The following is a 19,044-nucleotide window of genomic DNA, read 5'->3' as shown; positions in this document are numbered from 1 at the left end:
TGTTGTCTCAACTGGAGGGTTCAGCAGAGAAGTTTTATGTCCTCATTGTAGACTCCAAGACCAAGCCGTTAAAATCTCTTTGAAACAGGCATTAGCCTCTCTTCAACGTGATAATGCTGCCCGTCAGGATCTTCAAACTACATGGAACCAATGTGTAGCTGGCTCTCCGAAAGAGCCACTACCAAGGGTCCTTTACCCTTGACTAGGAGGCCCAGACATTCCTCTTATACAGGGTCGACCACAAGTTCAATTTCATTATTTCTGGTATTGAAAGTGTGCCTCTGGCACTACTCGTCGTGATAGACTTTCCCTTGAAAATGAGAAAGTATTTAGTGTCTTGGTATCTCTCCTCCCAAATTTCTTTGATCCATCAGTGCATGACTGTAGTCATTTGGGCCGATATTCCATTAACCATACTAGACCTCTGCTGGTTGTACTGAATCATTCCTCTGACATGTTACCGTATTGTCAAATAAGTCTTGTCTAGAGAGACAGAGACAGTGGGTAAAAAGTAAATCAAGATCTTCCCCCCAGTCTTTGGAAAACTCGTTCCGTTCTGCTCACCCAATACCGTCATCTAATCCCTTCCAGTATTGCCCGATGTAATATTAAAATTGGTAAATCTGAGCTCTATGTCAATTGTCGTGAACATGGGTTGGTTGTTGGACAGAAATACCGGACGGGTATAAAATTTCGTGGGTATTAAATTTTGCGGATTTTGTGTGTGACTTCTCTACCGCGAAAATTATTACCATAGAAATGCTCACTGCGCATGCGCAGCATGTGAAAACCAATGACTTATGCAAATGCACGTGCAAAAACACGAAACTTAACCCATTTGATGTTCAAGAATTAAGAGCTTTTTACTGAGACACGAAATTTTATACCCTCAAAACTTTACACCCATACAGTACAAACTCGCTTGGACACAATCGGAACCGCTTACAAATTGTACACCTAATACTCTCTCCACATCTCCATCAACTCAACTTGATACTGATAAGGCCCCAGCTGATGTTGAGGAATCTTCCTGACTAGCAGCCAATTCACTGTCATGTTGCCTATGGAATGTCGCAGAGAAATTAGCTTTCCTTTAAACATTGGCCTGCGCAAATTATCTGGATGTCGTGGCTTTAACTGAAACTTGGTTAACTGATTCTCTTTTTGATTCAAGTTTTTTGGCCTAATTTTACTACATAATTGTTGTAATAGAAGGTCAGCAGGAGGAGGTGTACTCTTAGCAGTTTCTTCTGATATTCCTTCATGTCTTGTATTGGTTGCACTCGACGTTGAACTGGTGGTGATCAAGCTCTTGTTGCCCAAGCCTATTGTAGTTGGCTGTTTACCTACCTCCATCCCCCTCTCTATCATTAATTGCTAGCATTTTTGATCATCTCTTTAATTTACATACATCATTAATTTTACTTTTTGATTTTAATGTAAATTGGTCATCTCTTACTCTGATATTCCTTCTTCAGGTCTTTTTTGTGATTGCTTTGTAGACTACTTCAATTAGTGGACTATCCAACTCATACTGGAGGTAACATTCTTGAACTCATTCTGGCTAATTGCCCTCATAATGTCACTGACATTTGTGTTGACAGTTAGCTGAGATCTGACATGTCTGATCATAGTATTATATGGTTCTTGGTTCAAGTAAGTCTCAAATTAGTCAAAAGGCATGGTCCTTTTTTCAATACAGCAAAGCTAGTTGTGATGATAACCAGGCTCATTTTGCATCCTCTGTACTGCCCCCTATTTCTCATGATAGCATTGACCTTTTTTTGGGCCCTTTATAAGCAAGTTTATATGAGGCAAGGGATCTATTTGTTCTGATAGTGACTCTGCCAGTTATAAACCATCTCCTGTAAGGTATACTTCGGAAATTCGTAATCTTATTCACAAAGTTTGATATCAATGCTGAGTTGTCCAATTTAAAGCTACTCCCCGTCAGATTTCTAAACAACAGAGCCTCAAAGCCTTTCTCAGGTTTCTTTTGCAATCTGCTAAGAAGACTTGCTGTGTAAATCTGAGTAACAGATTTGAAAATGATCCCAAAGCGCTGTATTCCCTCTTACTTTCTTGCCATATTTACCTTCATCAGTCCATCTTGGTTCCATTGTTGCCACTACTTTTTACGATAAGACAAAGTCATTTCTTTTTTTGATTCCACTTTTGTAATGAGTAATTTTAATCTGCCTCCTGTTAGTTGCTCCTTCCTCAGAACTACATCACATATACTTCTCTTCAACTGATGCATTAAAAAAGCTATCCCAACTAAGTATCTAAAAGTCAGGTGGTGTGGACAAGATACATTCTCTACTTCTCAAACTATGTGCCGATTCCCTACTTGTACATATTACGTTCTTTCTTTAAATCAGTCTTATGTATCATGCCATAACTAGGGAATGGAAATGTTACAGTATTTGTGCCATACCATTTATCTGAGGTTGGTAATTATAGACCAATATCACTGCTATGCATTATGTCTAAGATTCTTGCATCTATCATTTTTGACAAGATTAATTCCTACAACAGCCCAAGCTCTCATTTTGCCAATTTGGCTTCCTGAAACAAAGGTCTTGTTCACTTCAACTGCTATCCTCATACACTACTGTCTCTGAGGCAGTGACACACTGTGTTTTATGATTTTCGAAAGTCTTCTGATTCTGTGCCTCAACAGGAGCTGCTTCTTAAGCTTCAGTTAATAGGGATCACTGGTCTACTGTGGGACTGGTTCTGTGAATACTTTACTGATCACTCCCACTGCACCACTATCAACAGTGTCTCTTCTGACTACTTGCCAGTCTTGTCTGGTGTTCTGCAAGGAAGTGTCCTCGAGCCTCTCTTGTTCCTTATGTATACAAATAATATTCCTGAGAAGATATATTGTGATGTCTCTCTATTCGCTGATGACATGAAATTTCTCCGTACTATCTACTCTCACAATGATGATGTCTCTTTACAATCTGATATTGACTCAAGTGGTGCAATGACTGCAAATTAAATCTCAATGTGAACAAATGTTATCACATGTCATTTTCTATCCTTCACAGTATGGAGGAAGGTCTAACATATCAAGTTGGTGGTGTTTCACTAAATAAAGTAAACACCTCTCCTGATCTAGGTATTATTGTGACTAATAATCTATGCTCAATTATGTTGTCATGGACCACATCTAGTTTAGTTATAGTCGTCTCGGATAGCCAGACCCATCCACCATTTTGATAATTAGACTGGGGGAATAATTTACCACTGTCCAATAATTAAAAAAGGGAGTCTCAGTCAGGTCTAGCTATTATATACGAGACTAAGTTTAATTATAGAAAAGACTAAGTTCCACATTGTTGTATATCCATTTTTTAGTACAATTCATTTTTATGAATAAAGTGACACTAGATAAAGCATACATCATTACTATAGAGCATTGAGTGAAGTTGGAGCAGATTAAACATTATTATCCAAGTAACATTGATTTCACCAGTGACCAGTCTGCTTGCAGATATTGGAATAAGGATTTGAAGATTCACTTTCCCGCTCTTAATTGCTAAAAGTCATTACTTATTTACCTTTCTTGCAGTTAGAAATGATTGGCAAGGCAAATGACAACATAATGGAAAGATACATTTTTGGGGCCAAATGTATTATTAATAATAATTTATTATTATTATTATTCAGTTTTGATCTTAATGCATCAAATCAACTGTGGAATTATGAATGAAAGTAAAGAAATTATACAATTTCTGTACAATTCTGCTTACAATTTGTGAGGGTTTTAAATTTGTGCAATCAATTTTTTATTACTAGGATTGAATTGTCCTAAAATATAACAGATAAATGAATTTGATCGAGACTAAATTGACAATATTTTTTAATTTATCAAAAATTTAGCCTTCACAAAAAACATTTATTTGTACCATGATAGTTTTGTCTTATTCTACCTTACTTTCATTATATAAATAAGTACACATACCAATTTTTATTCTAATGAAAGTATTCTTCAAAAGCTACAGGAAAAAGGTTTTTAAAGATTAATTATACATAGATCTATTAGCAACATATAAGAAGGTAGAATAAAATATGTGAAGTGTTATATGTTATATTTAATATGAACATGTAACTGTAAGAACATAGAAATAAACTACTAATTAAAATGACGGAAACAAAATATCTAATTTTAAAAATATTTTTATTATAAATAGCACAATTGAATATTTAATTTATATTCATTGTAATGAATTATTAATTTCATCTGTGGTTTAGTAGTATTTGAGAGAAATGAAATCAAGCATGCGTATAAACCAACAAGCACTAATGATGAGAATTGTTGAAAGGACGATCAGGATCATCCTGGCTTTGATGTTTCTGCTATTTTTGAAGAGACAGTGTATATGCCTGTGCATATGCTGCATTAAATTCAAAGGCCCTCCACCACCTCCTCCTTCTCATCCAACTGCTGTCAGAGCAATAGGTGTACCAGTACTTGCCTTATGTTTGAGAAATTAAGATCTGTGGCGTGAGCCTGAGCTCGTCCCACTCCAGCTATTCTCTCAGTCATGCCCTGTCTGTCTGTTCCTCCTCTTACGTCACCCATACTTATGTGTAGATCTAATACCGTAGATGCTATGCATTACCAATGCAATATAAAGTCAATTTTAAATTTTTCATTAAAAGCGGGAGTGGTCACAGTATAATATATATGAAAACCAAGAGACTGAAAGAATTGATGAGTTTTCTATCAGCAATAACTGCAATATAAGGCAGATACACCATCCAAAAACTTCTTCAGCAACTATAAAAGGCTTCATGTTCAATAAAGAAGCAATGAAGCTTGTATTAATTTTATTAATGCAATTGATATTAAAACTGAAAGTTACTGACTCAAGCCTCTTCTTGGTCATCTTAACATTCGATAATATTATATCTAAAGCTAAGGAAAGAATCTTTACAGACATTTTTAGGCAAGAAATGTGTATGTTAAATTAGAAGACTAAAAGTTAAAAAATGGTCTAAAGTGATTTTATCGTTAGGTTTCATGATGTACATGCATGCTTGCTATGCCAAAATCATGATGCATGCTTTGAAATTATCAGGAGTAAATCATAGATGGATAAATCCAGTGCTATGATGGCTTTGCTAGCTTAGGCTCACCCCTTGATGTTCTACATTACTTCTAGTATCAAGAGTACATAAGGGGTTAGGGAGAGTGTCTAACTGCCCTATGTAGCTTGTGATAACTGCACGTAGCTTTTACACGGTCATGATTAGCACATGCCTGCATACTCTAATTAGGCTCATAAGTGATAATGATCTTGCAGTTTCTGGCATGTCCATTCTTTAACTATAATATTAAAATGGCTCTCATGGATATGGATCAGTTGTATCAATCTCTTTATAGCCAGTTAAATGGATTTTTGATTGTGAAACACACTTCTTGTGACAAGAAATGTTTGATTATAACTCATGAGAAGCTCTATGATCATCTTCCACTTAGACCAACCTCAAGTGTAAGAATAATGATCATTAGCAATAAGTATGTCGTACATGTCTTATTGAGGGAGATTCAGCAGGGAGTTTTGCCTTCAGTAAGTCCAGATATTAAGTTTTAGAGATATGCAGAAAGTATTCTTTAGATTCTCCCGTATATAGATCTTGTTCAGGTATCAATCCAATGGAGTTTGATGAAATACGTGAAGTCATTTGTTCCAACATTTAGAGCGTCCACACTTTTGCTCGATTCGGTTGTGTGGATTCAGTCAGGTGCTTGCTTTGGTTTGAACTATCAGTAAAATGTACTAAAGAATGAGTAGCTAAGAGTGTCATGTGTCCAGCATATGTAAGATAAAAGTGCTATCTTCAACATCAGTTAAACAGGACGTTATTTGAAAGTCCATCAAAGCGAGTATCACAAGAGCAAAGCTCTTTGAATGCACTTTTACGTCACATGTCTCCAGGAAGCCTGGAGAAGTGAGCTAACCAACAAAATGAACAAAAAAATTTGAAGGAAGTTTTTTGCTATACTAAAACACAAGTATCATTGGATGATGAACAAAGTCACGAAACATGTTCGATTACATTCATTATTCAATCCAATCATGTGGACAAGTTAGAGAAATTATTTATAGAAGGTACATTTTATACATAAATTGTTATATATAAATTGTCAGCGAAATTCATGTAGGGGACAAGCATGGTGTTGGCTATAAATTAAAGGATATTTGCAAGCAAGATGTTAGTAAACAGTGTGAAAAGAAATAATTTGGAAAAGATCAGAGCAATAGCAGTAAGTGAAGTATTTAACAAACGTGAATTTAATTATCAATCTCTATTCAAATAGGCACTGGAAAAAGAGGAAAGAGGTGGAGCATGGCTAGTGATAGTGAAGGTAGTGATACCATTAATATTGGCAATGTTGGTAATCAGTTCTGGTAATGCTAGTAATGCAGGTAATGCTAGTAATTCAGGTAATGCTAGTAATGCTAGTGTTGCAGGTAAGTTGGTAAAGCAGGTAAAGCTAGTAATGCAGGTGATGCTAGTATTGCTTATAATGCTAGTAATGAAGGTAATGCTGGTAATGCAGGTGATGCTAGTAATGCTGGTAAAGCTAGTAATGCAGGTAATGCTAGTAATGCAGGTAATGTTGGTAATGCAGGTAATGCTAGTAATGCAGGTAAGCTGGTAATGCATTTAATGCTAGTAATGCTGGTAGTGCAGGTAATGCTAGTAATGCTGGTAATGCAAGTAATGCAGGTAATGCTAATAATGCAGGTAATGCTGGTATTGCAGGTAATGCTGGTAATGCTGGTAATGCTAGTAATGCTGGTAATGCTGGTATTGCAGGTAATGCTAGGAAAGCAGGTCATGCTGGTAAAGCTGGTAATGCTGGTAATGTGGGTAATGCTAGTAATACAGGTAATGCTAGTAATGTAGGTAATGAAAGTAATGCTGGTAATGTTGGTAATCATTGCTGGTAATGCTGGTAATATAATGTTGGCAATACTAATAATGCTGGTCATGTGAGTAATGTTGGTAATGCTAGTAATACTGGTAATACTGATAATGCTGGTAATACTTGTAATGTGGGTAATATTGCTAATTTTTTGTGGAAGGGCCTGGTAATACAGTATTGCTGATGAAGACATACAAGTTACAACTGACTGAACTGACTCAACTCAGCTTGCTATATTTAGTATTCATGAGCATTGCTTTATTCCGTGCCCCCACTGTGCCCTAGCTCTTTTTTGATTAATTCTAGCCACACCACTGCATATGACCTTGCCCCCTCTTCCCCTTCCTTCCCAAGCACTGCTAGATTAATTTCTTACATTTTTGAGAAATAATTGTGAGAGTAATAGCAATCAATGTAAAACAATGATTAAACCATCATTAGGCACTAAAGCATAGCATAAATACAGAAATTACGAGCATAACATCCTCAGGCCATTTATAGTTGAAAAGTGATTGTCTTGCTTTATCACTATAATTTATGATGACAAAAGATGTCAGTAAAATTGTAAATTAAATTCTAAAAAGGATGCACAGGATTAGCGTAAGTTAAGTTACTAGTTAACAGATGCAGTTCTGCAAGCTCTCCAAAAATGAAAGCTATTTTTACTCTACACTACCATTTTTTATGTCTAGTTTTACAACAATGTGTTATGTGTTACGTGCATGCGCATTGGTACGCGCCAACATAAAGATAGCACATTGCAGCCTTGCAGGAGTATCATAGTCAGGTTTTATTAGTCTCATCAGGTTTGTCTGTGTGTTCTCTTTTATTGTCTCGCCAAATACTACAAAGTCATCTTTTGACTGGTCTGGGAAATAATGGATAAGGAAAATAATTCTTTTGCTGACAACACTAAAATTGGTAAGATACTGTAACATGAATATTCCACAGAACAATTATGATCCACTGAACAATTATTATCCACTGACTACACGCAGGCTTTAATGATTTGGAAAACAGAACTTTTGGCATCTACAGAGTAGGCGTATATGTTCCTCTATCCAATTTCAGTTTTTAATTTATTGCTGAGGTAGTGTGTGAGTCATATCCTCAGAACTCCTGTTTCCTTGTTAGAGTAAAGAAAGAAGCCCCTGGTTCCTGTTTCACATAAGTTTTATGTGATTTTGTAATATAGTGTGCAGTTAAATGCTTACATCAATTATAATGATTCTATTGTAAAACCGGTGTCATTAATCTACTTTAGAATATCCCCTCAATAAGTGCTAAACTGACTTGAATAGTTACTGCTGTAGGTGTCATTCTCCCATATTTTTGCACATATGACTTCAAATATTGTACTTAACAAAAATGTGTACTTTACATTTTGTAATGGACCAACACCATGTACTATAGAACACTCTATGTAATAGTAATTTTAGAAATGGTGCAGATTACAAAATAATTATAATGTAAGAATACTCACTGGTTGCAATGTGTATATCTAGCTGTTGCATTTCTTATTTTTTTGATTAGAGATGTCTAAACTGATTACAATTTATTGCACCACAAACCATGCATGTACTTGCCACAACCTATTTATTCACTCCCATTAGCTACATATGTTGTTCAATAACCTTTAATTTATTTATTTACTTTAAAACTTTTAGTAAATTAAAGGAAAACAAAAAAACCATATATGCCATATAGTTTGTGGGTTTAAAATTTTGCAATTTGACTGCATTTTTTGTATTTGCGAATAAAAATTTTATTTACAATTTTTATGTTATCACGACACTGTTATTAGCAATTTATATTTTGTGATTTAAATTTTGTAAATTTTTCCAAAATACTAAAGTCGAAAAATTGCATATGTGTTAGATATTTCAACTAAAAAATCACATAGTGATACTTTGCCTAATTATTTAATGTAGGGGATTATGTCACAAATGACTCCATTAATAACAAAATGAGTGCAAAGTTCATGAAAACACTAAATAGGGTTACAAACAAAATAATAGTGCACAATTAATAACTATAATTAAATAATTTTAGGTTTCATCGTATAGATAACCTGGCATTACACATGCAAAAAGATCATGGCAAGGATATTGAAACCAGAAAGCTACAAGTTAATAACTTTTAGAAATTTTTAACGTAGAAAAAAGGGGAGGAATTAAACAAATCATATTGGGTTTGGCACAGTGGACAAATATAACTAGCACTATATGTCATCATTATTATTGCAACAGGTCAGGTTTTTGTACAGGAAAGGGCCAGGGAGAGAGAAGCATGAAATGCCAGCAGTCTTCAAAAATTGATGGGACTTGTTTGTCACGTATAACCGTTGAGGAATGCATTAAAAGTAGTTCATGTACTATCACTTACATTCCATCTCACACCGGACATGCATTTGATGTGTCATCTTCCTATTCTTGAGGACATAAAAACACAAATTACAGTGCAGCTACAAGGTGTCTCTGTGACCAGAATCATGGACAACATAAGGGACGCATCTTCGGAAAAGCATATAATACGTACACATTTAATGGTACGCCAGGATATCAGCAACTTGCATAATATTCACAAACATACCAACGACAGCACAAGTACAGCAATGTGGGTAGCAGAGTTAAGGGAAACAGAGAATGGTTACAATGCAATATTGGCCTTTAAACCTCAGGGTGAGTTTGTGGAAGAAATTGATGACATACCAAAAGAATGCTTTTTGCCCTGCATTCAGTCTGAGTTTCAGAGGGATATGATGAAACAATTTGGCAATGATGTCATTTGTATTGATGAAACTCACAGCAGCAACATTTTCAACTTTCTATTGATTACTGTTATGGTTATAGACAGCTATGGTGAGGGAGTTCCAGTGGCATTGGCTATCTCAAGCAAAGAAGATTCATGTACACTGACACAGTTTTTCAAACCACACAAATTTATTTAAGTCTGACGATGCTTAAGCATACTCTAATGCCTAGATTGGCGTTTTTGGGAAGGTTCGACAAAAGCTATTGCGCATGTGGCATGGAGACAGAGCGGGGTGAAGGGTATTCAGGAACACATTGGCAACAGTAGTGAAAAGATTAATTTGTACTACATGCTCAAAGTTCTGCTAACAGAGCTGGATCAAGCAACATTTCATAGTCTTCTATGAAAAGCCCTTAGCTTTTTTGAATCTACATTTTCACGATTTCATAGTTATTTTGTATTACAATATGTTAATTGTGTGGAGCAGTGGGCATGCTGTCATCTTATCCAAACTCCAGTCAACGCAAACATAGTACTAAAGTCATCCACAGAGTTGTGAAAATGGTTTACTTTGAACACAAACAAAATCACAGAATAGATTACCTTCTTTTCACTTTAATTAAGATCAATAGAGATGTAATATTTAATTAATTGAGAAAAGACAAGGTTGGAAAAGTGACGCATCGTAAGAAAGGATCAAAAGGAGGCATTCTACTGCATGTGGAATGGTTAGCACAGGTAACAATCATGAACTTGTACTGAATTGCGAAGAGGAAGGAAAGTGGAAGGTGAGGTTCGAAAGAAACGAAAGTTATTATGATGTTGTAAAAGTGAAGATATGTGATTGTTGCCCATTAATGTGTGATGAATGCAATGTATGTATTCATGCATTTAGTTGTACCTTTTTGGATGTTGCCCTGTGTCACAATATGCAAGCAAATACATGTATTGCAACTAGTACTGGGTACCGTTTTATGGCATGCTGCTGCAACTGACTGTGAAGTCGTTATTACATTGCCACCAGTTAGTGGAGTAAGTGACTTTGTTCCAAATGTGCCCAGCAAGGATTCCATTGGCAGCCCCACTCCTGTTGTTGAGTCAAAGTCAATTAGCTCCTACTTTAAAGAATCTACTAAGAAAAGTATTCTAAAGATGAATTTTAAAAGAATATTGACAAAGTTAAATGTTTTGCTTTAATTGTTGATGATGAATTTAAATTAGGGGAGGCAAACTCTTATCTAAAATCATGCAATACAATCCTGGAAGCAAAAATAAAAGTTTTAGTAGCCTTTTCAATTAGAAAACGACCTGCTACTAATGCAAAAATTGTCCCTCAATGAAGTTTTCAGACTACAAAGAGGAAAAGGCTGACGGCACTCACCGCTTCCAAGCCAACTCTCGACCATAAACAATCTATTAGGGAACAGCTCAAAGAAATGGAATCAACAGTTTGTAGAGTTTGCCATGAAGTAGATCATTAGTCCTCTACTAAAAATGTTGATTCAATGGAGTGTACAAGATGCAGACTGTGGGTACACAAAGAATGCACTAATTTACTTAAAACAGCTTAGCAAATACCATTTGTCAAGATTGCTCAAAGTAAATATAACACAATTAAACATACAGTTCCAAATTATCTTTTCTTTAAGAATTTAAGCCTTTCCTTTCTTCTCCTTTCTCCCTCTTTCTTCCCCTGTCCATGCTATTATTATTGTTGTCATTATTATTGTTGTTATTCTTCTTATTTATTGTTATTGATTATTATTGAAACTTATCATTATCATTACTATCATTATTGTCATAATTGTTATTATTATCATCAATATTACTATTATTAAAAACTATTGGTGTTTACTAAGTATTGTTCATGTAATATTAAATAACAAATTATTAAAAATAATGATAATGTAAAAAACATAAAATCAGTGAAAAGGATATATTGGATTAGAGATGTTGATGGTGCATGGTTTAATAACTCAGCATGAAACATATGTATTAAAGATCTTTATAGAACAGGTGTTTTATTTAAAGATAGGTTTCTCCTTTTATGGTATGCTTTGTGTTGTTACACCTAAAGAGAGAGATGTCTCTACAACTGTCACTGTGGTCAATAATAGCACTACACAGGCACCAACTTTCTCTTTCCTCCCTAAAGTGAAAAAAAGACATTACGAATAAAAAAGGTCAAATTAATGATAATTATTAGAATGACAAGTGAGTAAATGCTATAATTTTTGACAAGCAACACCACTACAGTAGAGTGGAAAAATTTTCGTGGCACAAAATTTTTGTGGATCTCTTTAAAAATAATTTCGTGGCTTTAATTTTCGTGGTTTTCTACAATTAAGCCATCTTAAACCGTATAAAATTGATTTTCGCGGATTTTATTTCCGTAGGTTTTGAAAAATTGCGAAATTCACAAAAATTTTGGGCCATGAAATTTTTCCGCTTTGCGGTATATAGGGTATATATAGTTTCAAGAAGAAACATTTCTTTGACAATTTGTGGAATGGAAAAATATTTGCCCCTTTTTTACCAACTATGCATCACAAAAATGATATCAAAAAAAATAGTAGTCTTGATAATAATAGATGAAAATTTGTACAAATATTATTTGAATTAAAGTCTGGTATTTCATACCACTTTATGGTGAACCTGTAATTATTCCTTTATTGTCCTTATAAAACATTTAAAAATTAATTAGCAAAATGTATAAAAGTGTAGTAATAAGTTTAGTATTGATCACTATCATTATACAGCATCACCCACATTACTAGTATTACGACAGCATTACCAGCATTACCTGTATTACCAGCATTACCTGCATTACTAGCATTACCAGCACTACCTGCATTACTAGCATTACCTGCATTACTAGCATTACTAGTATTACCTGCATTTCTAGCATTACCTGCATTTCTAGCATTACCTGCATTACTAGCATTACCTGCATTACTAGCATACCAGCATTACCTTCATTACTAGCAGTAAAAGCATTACGTGCATTACCAGCATTACCTTCATTACATGCATTACCAGCATTACTAGCATTACTAGCATTACCTGCATTACCAGCACTGATTACCAAGATTACCAGCATTACCAATATTACCTGCATTAGTAGCATTACCTGCATTACTAGCATTACCTACATTACTAGAATTACCTGCATTACTAGCATTACCAGCATTACTAGTATTACCTGCATTACCAGCATTACTAGCATCACCAGCATTACCTGCATTACTAGCATTACCAGCATTACTAGTATTACCTGCATTACCAGCATTACTAGCATCATCAGCATTACCTGCATTACTAGCATTACCTGCATTACTAGCATTACCTGCATTACTAGCATACCAGCATTACCTGCATTACTAGCAGTACAAGCATTACGTGCATTACCAGCATTACCTGCATTACATGCATTACCAGCATTACTAGCATTACTAGCATTACCTGCATTACCAGCACTGATTACAAAGATTACCAGCATCACTAGCATTGCCTGCATTACTAGCATTACCTGCATTACTAGGATTACCAGCATTACTAGCATCACCTGCATTACCAGTGCTACTAATATAACGTACTTTACCAGCTTTACTTGCATTACCTGCATTACTAGCACTGATTACCAAGATTACCAGCATTACCAATATTACCTGCATTACTAGCATTACCAGCATTACTAGTATTACCTGCATTACCAGCATTACTAGCATCACCAGCATTACCTGCATTACTAGCATTACCAGCATTACTAGTATTACCTGCATTACCAGCATTACTAGCATCATCAGCATTACCTGCATTACTAGCATTACCTGCATTACTTGCATTACTTGCATTACCTGCATTACTAGCATTACCTACATTAGTAGCATTACCAGCATTACCTGCATTACTGGCATTACCTGCACTGATTACCAACATTGCCAATATTAACGGTATCACTAGCTTCCAGTGTTATTTTGAAGCAACACCGGATACTTCCGCAAATTAACCATTACTAGATGGGTCTTTTCTGTCTGTAATGGCTTGTCTTATAACATAGCTTTGACAGTATATACTCAATCTCCAGCAGCATATGAGGCATTGGAGTCATTTGCTATCCTACAACTTCCTTGTCATTTGACTCTGCAAGCATACACAGGAGCATTTCTTCATGAATCTGGTGCCTGTATAGAGAAGCAGCTAGCACAATTTGTGCTACATTGTCAGAGATTAAAATTAGAAGGAAAGAAGGAGTCATCAAAGAATGATGGCTTATTAATTTTTGATGAGGTCAAAGTCATTAATTGATTTATGTGGAATAGCAGGAGTCAAAAGTTGATTGGTTTAAGTATGAGGAAGGAAAAAATGTCTTCACTTTGCTATATCTTTCAGACACATGAGGGTGATATTCCATCTTGGAACAACCACATACTTCAGTTCCTTTGGAGAGACCTCACGAGTAATTTTGACACAGTTGGTCCGTATTTTACCAGCAGTGGCACTGTGGACTGCAAATTCACCCTTTCTTGTGTCCTAGAAACTGTGAAATTGTTTCAATTGCATTGTTTATCTACGTCACTGCTAGTTTGTGATGGTGTTTCTAGCAATTTGTCCCTCATTAAAGCTAGCCATGGAACATCAGGTGTATATCCTCTTTGAAAGGTTAGTCAGCATTGAGCTGCTGCCTATGTTAATTGCCTTATTAAAGATGAAATACATCCGTATGCAGTTGAACCTGTTATGATGAATCCATTCAATCCATTTAATCCGATTTATTATATGTCCGACTCATGAAGTAAATACATCTTTGGCATTTTTTTTTTATTTCTATTTAAATTTCTTTCATTTAACTGAAGATTATGATCAATGCTCTCGTTTCATCCAAGCCTCATGGTACCAAAGCTTTTGTTATTGATGATGTTAATTTTGGTTGAAATTCACTGTCTATGACGTTTCAGAGTGAGTGTCAAAGAATGAGCAAAGAGTTGACATGCATGGTTCCTATGCTGAGAGTCATGTCATACGAGATGCATGGACAAAACTAAACGTCACACCAGGTAAAGTCATGCAGGTCAGTTTTAGTAATCTAACACAAGGCTACAAGCACTTGTATTTACGTTATAAAAAGATAATATGCTATCTGAAACATTCCAATTTGTGCATAGAAATGAAGGGAGCATTGCAGACGGATCAAAGGCAGTTTTATCTTATTTGGAAGCATGCAACAACTTGTTTGAAAATGTGTTTTTAAGTCATGGAAGAATTTGTAGCATTGAATCAAAGGTCCTAAAATCTATTAATGTTGGGTACAGCTTCTTTGCTTCATGGTTTGATCAGATATGAGAAAATGGTATATACATGCCATGGTTGTAATTTATTGACTAATTCAATTTTAGATCCAAGTTTCCAAATAAGCAACAATGCTCAAAAAATTTTCTTATCTTGGCAAATTAAATAACTAATTATTTATTTACATTAAATCATTTACTTATTCTCCATCATTTTATAATAGCTTTTGATCTTTTGCGGATTGATGTCTATGATTTTAATCCCTTTCTTAAATATTTTCTTAAAAAAATACCCAGGCTACTACATGGTACCCATCAGAATTACAGGATCTGCAGTTGAGTCATTGTTTAGCCAGTTTAAATATAGTGCAGGTGGGAAATTAGTAGTACTGGGCAATAGTACTACTACGATCGAGAGTCACAAAACTATCTCTATTGTTAATATTATCGCGATATTTACGTGTCAACAATATTTCAAATTATAAAAGAGCATGACATGACTAAAAACGTAAGAGATATTTGTTTGTATCAATTTACAATGTTCACTTAAGAGAGATTCTTTAACAAAAAAACTACTATATTGACTGAAGCTGGTTAAAGACATGCCTTTTTTTTGTTAACAATATGGCCAGCAGCACTGAAACCTCTCTCTGATGGCAAAGAAGTACCTGGTATTGCCAGATATTTCTTAGCCAAAATAGACAACATGGAATACCAAAAACTGTTCAGTTTCTACCACAGCAATGGGTTTTCAGTTGTCTCTGGCTCCGATTAATAAATTACAACTTTTGCAGCTGATTTTTGCTGACGAGATAAGGTGGGTTGTGATACATCTGATTCTGCATGCATTACATCACATATTAATTTAAAAAATTCCCATTCACCTTTTGCTTTCTTTGTTGAAGGAGGCATTTCTGCTGCACTGTGAGTCTCAATTTCGATCTCGTCCACTGCTGATTGATTCGGTTCAGCTATTTGTACAGCCTCTTGTCAAATAAGGTCATGCAGTTGATTGGGTGACAGAAAAGGATGGTTCTTGAAATGTGGATCAGGGAATACTGCCTTGGAAAGTTATAGAAGTTATCAGTGCATCGAGAGCTGGGGTTGTTATTCATTTCTGATTTTATTTTATTTAGTAAACTCAAGTCACTTGATTCTTCAATGAGATGCGATTTCAAGAGTTTATGAAGAAGTAGTCTGAGTGTTGAAATTGTCAACAATTTTTTGGCTTCTGTAGTAGTAACCAAAGCTTCATCACATCTAAGTAGACATCCATTGCTATAAATTTGTCATCTGAGGGGAAAAGATCAGCCCGTTTAACCTCAAGTAATGCTGCACATAATGGCTGCTATTGCTCTACTACTGTAGCAGTCATATAGTACGAGGAATTCCACCTCGTTGTAACATCCTAAATTAAGTTGTGCTCCTTAATATGCAAGTCTGTTTGCTTTTGCTTCAAGATGTTTGTATCCTTGGAAGAATGGTGGAAGTGAGTGACCAAACTATGCCATCAAGCAATGACTGCACATTTCAGCAATGGAGCAGGCCTTTTCCACAGGCAAGTTTAAACAATGGCTGAAACATGGCATTCGTATGCATTCCAGTTCTTCCTGGCATTATTAGTAGTAAATGAAACTAGCTTATCCATAGTGAGGCCACACTCCTTAAGATTCTGGGTGAGCTCTTGAGCAATATTCACTCCTGAATGAGAGTCTGGAAATTCATTGGATTCCAGTAAGCGGCTATGCAAAGTGAAATCTCCAGCAAGGTAATGAATAGTCAAACTAATGTATGCATGTTGAGCTCGAGACATCCAAATGTCTGTGGTACATGAGTACAATGAAGCTGAAAAATTGAGGTTGCTGATGCGTTTCTTCTTAGTATCATACATCTGAGGCAAATAGGTCACCGAAAAGGTTTTCCTGTCTGGTATAGTGTAGCATGGCTCAAACTTTTTAATCATCGATTGAAAACCAATGTCATTAACAGTGTCTATTGGTTGCATGTCCTTAGCTAGAAAGTAACAGATCGACTGTGTAATGGTATTCCATCAAGAGCAGTTTCATAGCAGTGGTGTTGTGTGTGTAAGCATGTTCTGTATAGTTTGATTTTTAGTCACTGGTTTTTCTTTCTTTTTTTCGAATCTGTGGCTGGACTGTACATTAAACCTCATACTGTTGGTGTTCCGACAATATTTCAATACTTTAGAGCAAAGCTTGCAATGTCCTTGTTTTCTTTCTTTTTTATCCGGTTGAATAAAGTAACTTAAATTTAAATTTACCTAAATTTTTCATTTATTACGTGGCTTCATTACTTACCATCTCTTGTAAAAAACCCAAAATAATCCCAAACTTTTCTGGTAGCACCACTAGGTGCCAGCAGATGTCATTTTGGAAGGGAACAAGAAACGATCTGCTGTTTTAATTAATCCTAAGCAAGCACATGTTTATACAGTGTGCATACACATTACATATGCCACTTGGTATTCCATGTTTAAGCATTTATTGCGATAGTGATAGTACTGTACTATCACGATAGTGATCACTATCGATACTATAGACCGGCACTAGAAATTAGATGCTGCAAACTACTCCTACAGCCGAGGTGCTTCACTTATCAAAAGAACGTTACTTTAACTCATCACAGTGGTAAAGATTATAGGAATAGCGAGTTAGCAATGCCATCTCTACCATTAACTGAAAAAGATTATAATAAAAAATTGATTAAAGCTTATCTTTGAAACTAAAAACATTACAAACTTACTTGAGACTGTGCATTTATGTTAGTAACTTGTCACGGAGATTTTGTCCAGTAGCTGATGCTTGACTTTTTCCTGACGCACTTTTTTCTTTCAGTCATGAAATAAAATCTTGAATCCAAGTATTTGAAAGTTTTCATACCATTTTGTCATAAAAATTACTTGCAGCTTGCGTTACTGTTTCAGTTTCCAGATGAATTTTCTTTTCACTTATTCAAGATATATTGTTTCTAAATTTTCTGTTTCACCAAAAGGTATATGTGCCATCTATGAAAGGTACCATCAAAGTTATAAATCTTGTTTTAAAATGACTATACCTATACAAGCTTATCACCATGTTCTTCAATTCCTTTTTCACTCACGACACTCTTTATACACTCATCGACTGCTCTGAAGAATGGTATAAAAATTGGATTGGCAGAATACATATGGCCTTTATCTCGATACTTTAAATAGTCAGGCATGCCACCTTTATTTTCAGTATTAATGGACTGCAGTCTTCTGATTTCTTCAGAAAGGCAATCCCTTCTATCAGTACTACATTTTTTTAACATCACTGTAACGACCATGAAGCACACTGGCCAATGTTGCCCCACCAAACGGAAGTAAACATAATTTTGATCTGACTCCACAACAGCTGTAGTTGCAGTCCTAATATTCTCCATTGTCATTTCTGCAACTTTTCTATAAACTTCACATAGCAATAGATCATAAATCGAAGACGAAAAGAGGATCATAAATTTTCGGTGTTCGTCATTATTCCTTTCAAAACTATTGTTCCAAAAACTCTTATCTTACGTTGTACAGCCTTAGAAATGGCTTAGATGAGCTCTTCTTCACTAAGCAATTCTCCTGGTACCTTTAAAGTGGACTGTAACATAGCAGGAGCTTCTTTGGAGAATAGGCCAAAATTCAAATTTCTGCAAAATTCTTCAGACTTTTTCTTTTTTACACTTCTTCTATCGCCACAATAATCTTTTAAACCAGAGAACTGCTCAATTTGGCTTTTACATCATTCCTTTGTGCTTGGGTCAAGGACCACAAAGGTGCATTCATAAAGAAGCGAGGAGAGAACAAAATGGAACTCAAAATCCAGCTGCAGACACCGCGTGGGTTTGTGGTTTGATGCCATTTTAATTTATGCGCACATGATTAGCATGAATATAATTAACCTAACCACATAATCATAACAGAATGTAATTTATTAATTTAAGAAAAAAGGAATGGAAACAAGTAAATAGAAAACATTAAAAATGGGAATGTAATAGGATTAAATTGTAAGAAGTAAAGAAACA

At 35.3% G+C, this 19,044-nt stretch overlaps 1 protein-coding gene across 1 annotated transcript; it reads right to left on the bottom strand.

Annotated features, from left to right (window-relative positions):
* Positions 1-7,375: 7,375 nt before the first annotated feature.
* Positions 7,376-13,642, bottom strand: LOC105314395 (circumsporozoite protein-like). Its single transcript, XM_011408553.1, has 7 exons — positions 13,606-13,642; positions 13,372-13,515; positions 13,233-13,322; positions 13,076-13,165; positions 12,870-13,013; positions 12,651-12,766; positions 7,376-7,393 (listed from the first exon to the last, which is right to left on the bottom strand). The coding sequence occupies exons 1-7, from the start codon at positions 13,640-13,642 to the stop codon at positions 7,376-7,378; spliced, it is 639 nt and encodes a 212-aa protein (XP_011406855.1).
* Between the last annotated feature and the right edge of the window lie 5,402 nt (positions 13,643-19,044).

This window comes from Amphimedon queenslandica, unplaced genomic scaffold (genome assembly GCF_000090795.2).
Source record: "Amphimedon queenslandica unplaced genomic scaffold, v1.1 AMPQUscaffold_13515, whole genome shotgun sequence".
In the NCBI taxonomy this organism is placed as follows: domain Eukaryota; kingdom Metazoa; phylum Porifera; class Demospongiae; order Haplosclerida; family Niphatidae; genus Amphimedon; species Amphimedon queenslandica.
This window is presented reverse-complemented; position numbering and strand designations above follow the sequence as displayed.

Bases quoted from the DNA above. Each gene is read 5' to 3' on its own strand.
- LOC105314395 (XM_011408553.1), bottom strand. From the start codon at position 13,642: ATGTTGGTAATCAGTGCAGGTAATGCCAGTAATGCAG. The intron at 13,516-13,605 runs GTAATGCTGGTA...CTAGTAATGCAG, and splicing joins AGGTAATGCCAGTAATGCAG to GTAATGCTGATGATGCTAGT. The intron at 13,166-13,232 runs GTAATGCTAGTA...CTGGTAATGCAG, and splicing joins TGGTAATCCTAGTAATGCAG to GTAATGCTAGTAATGCTAGT.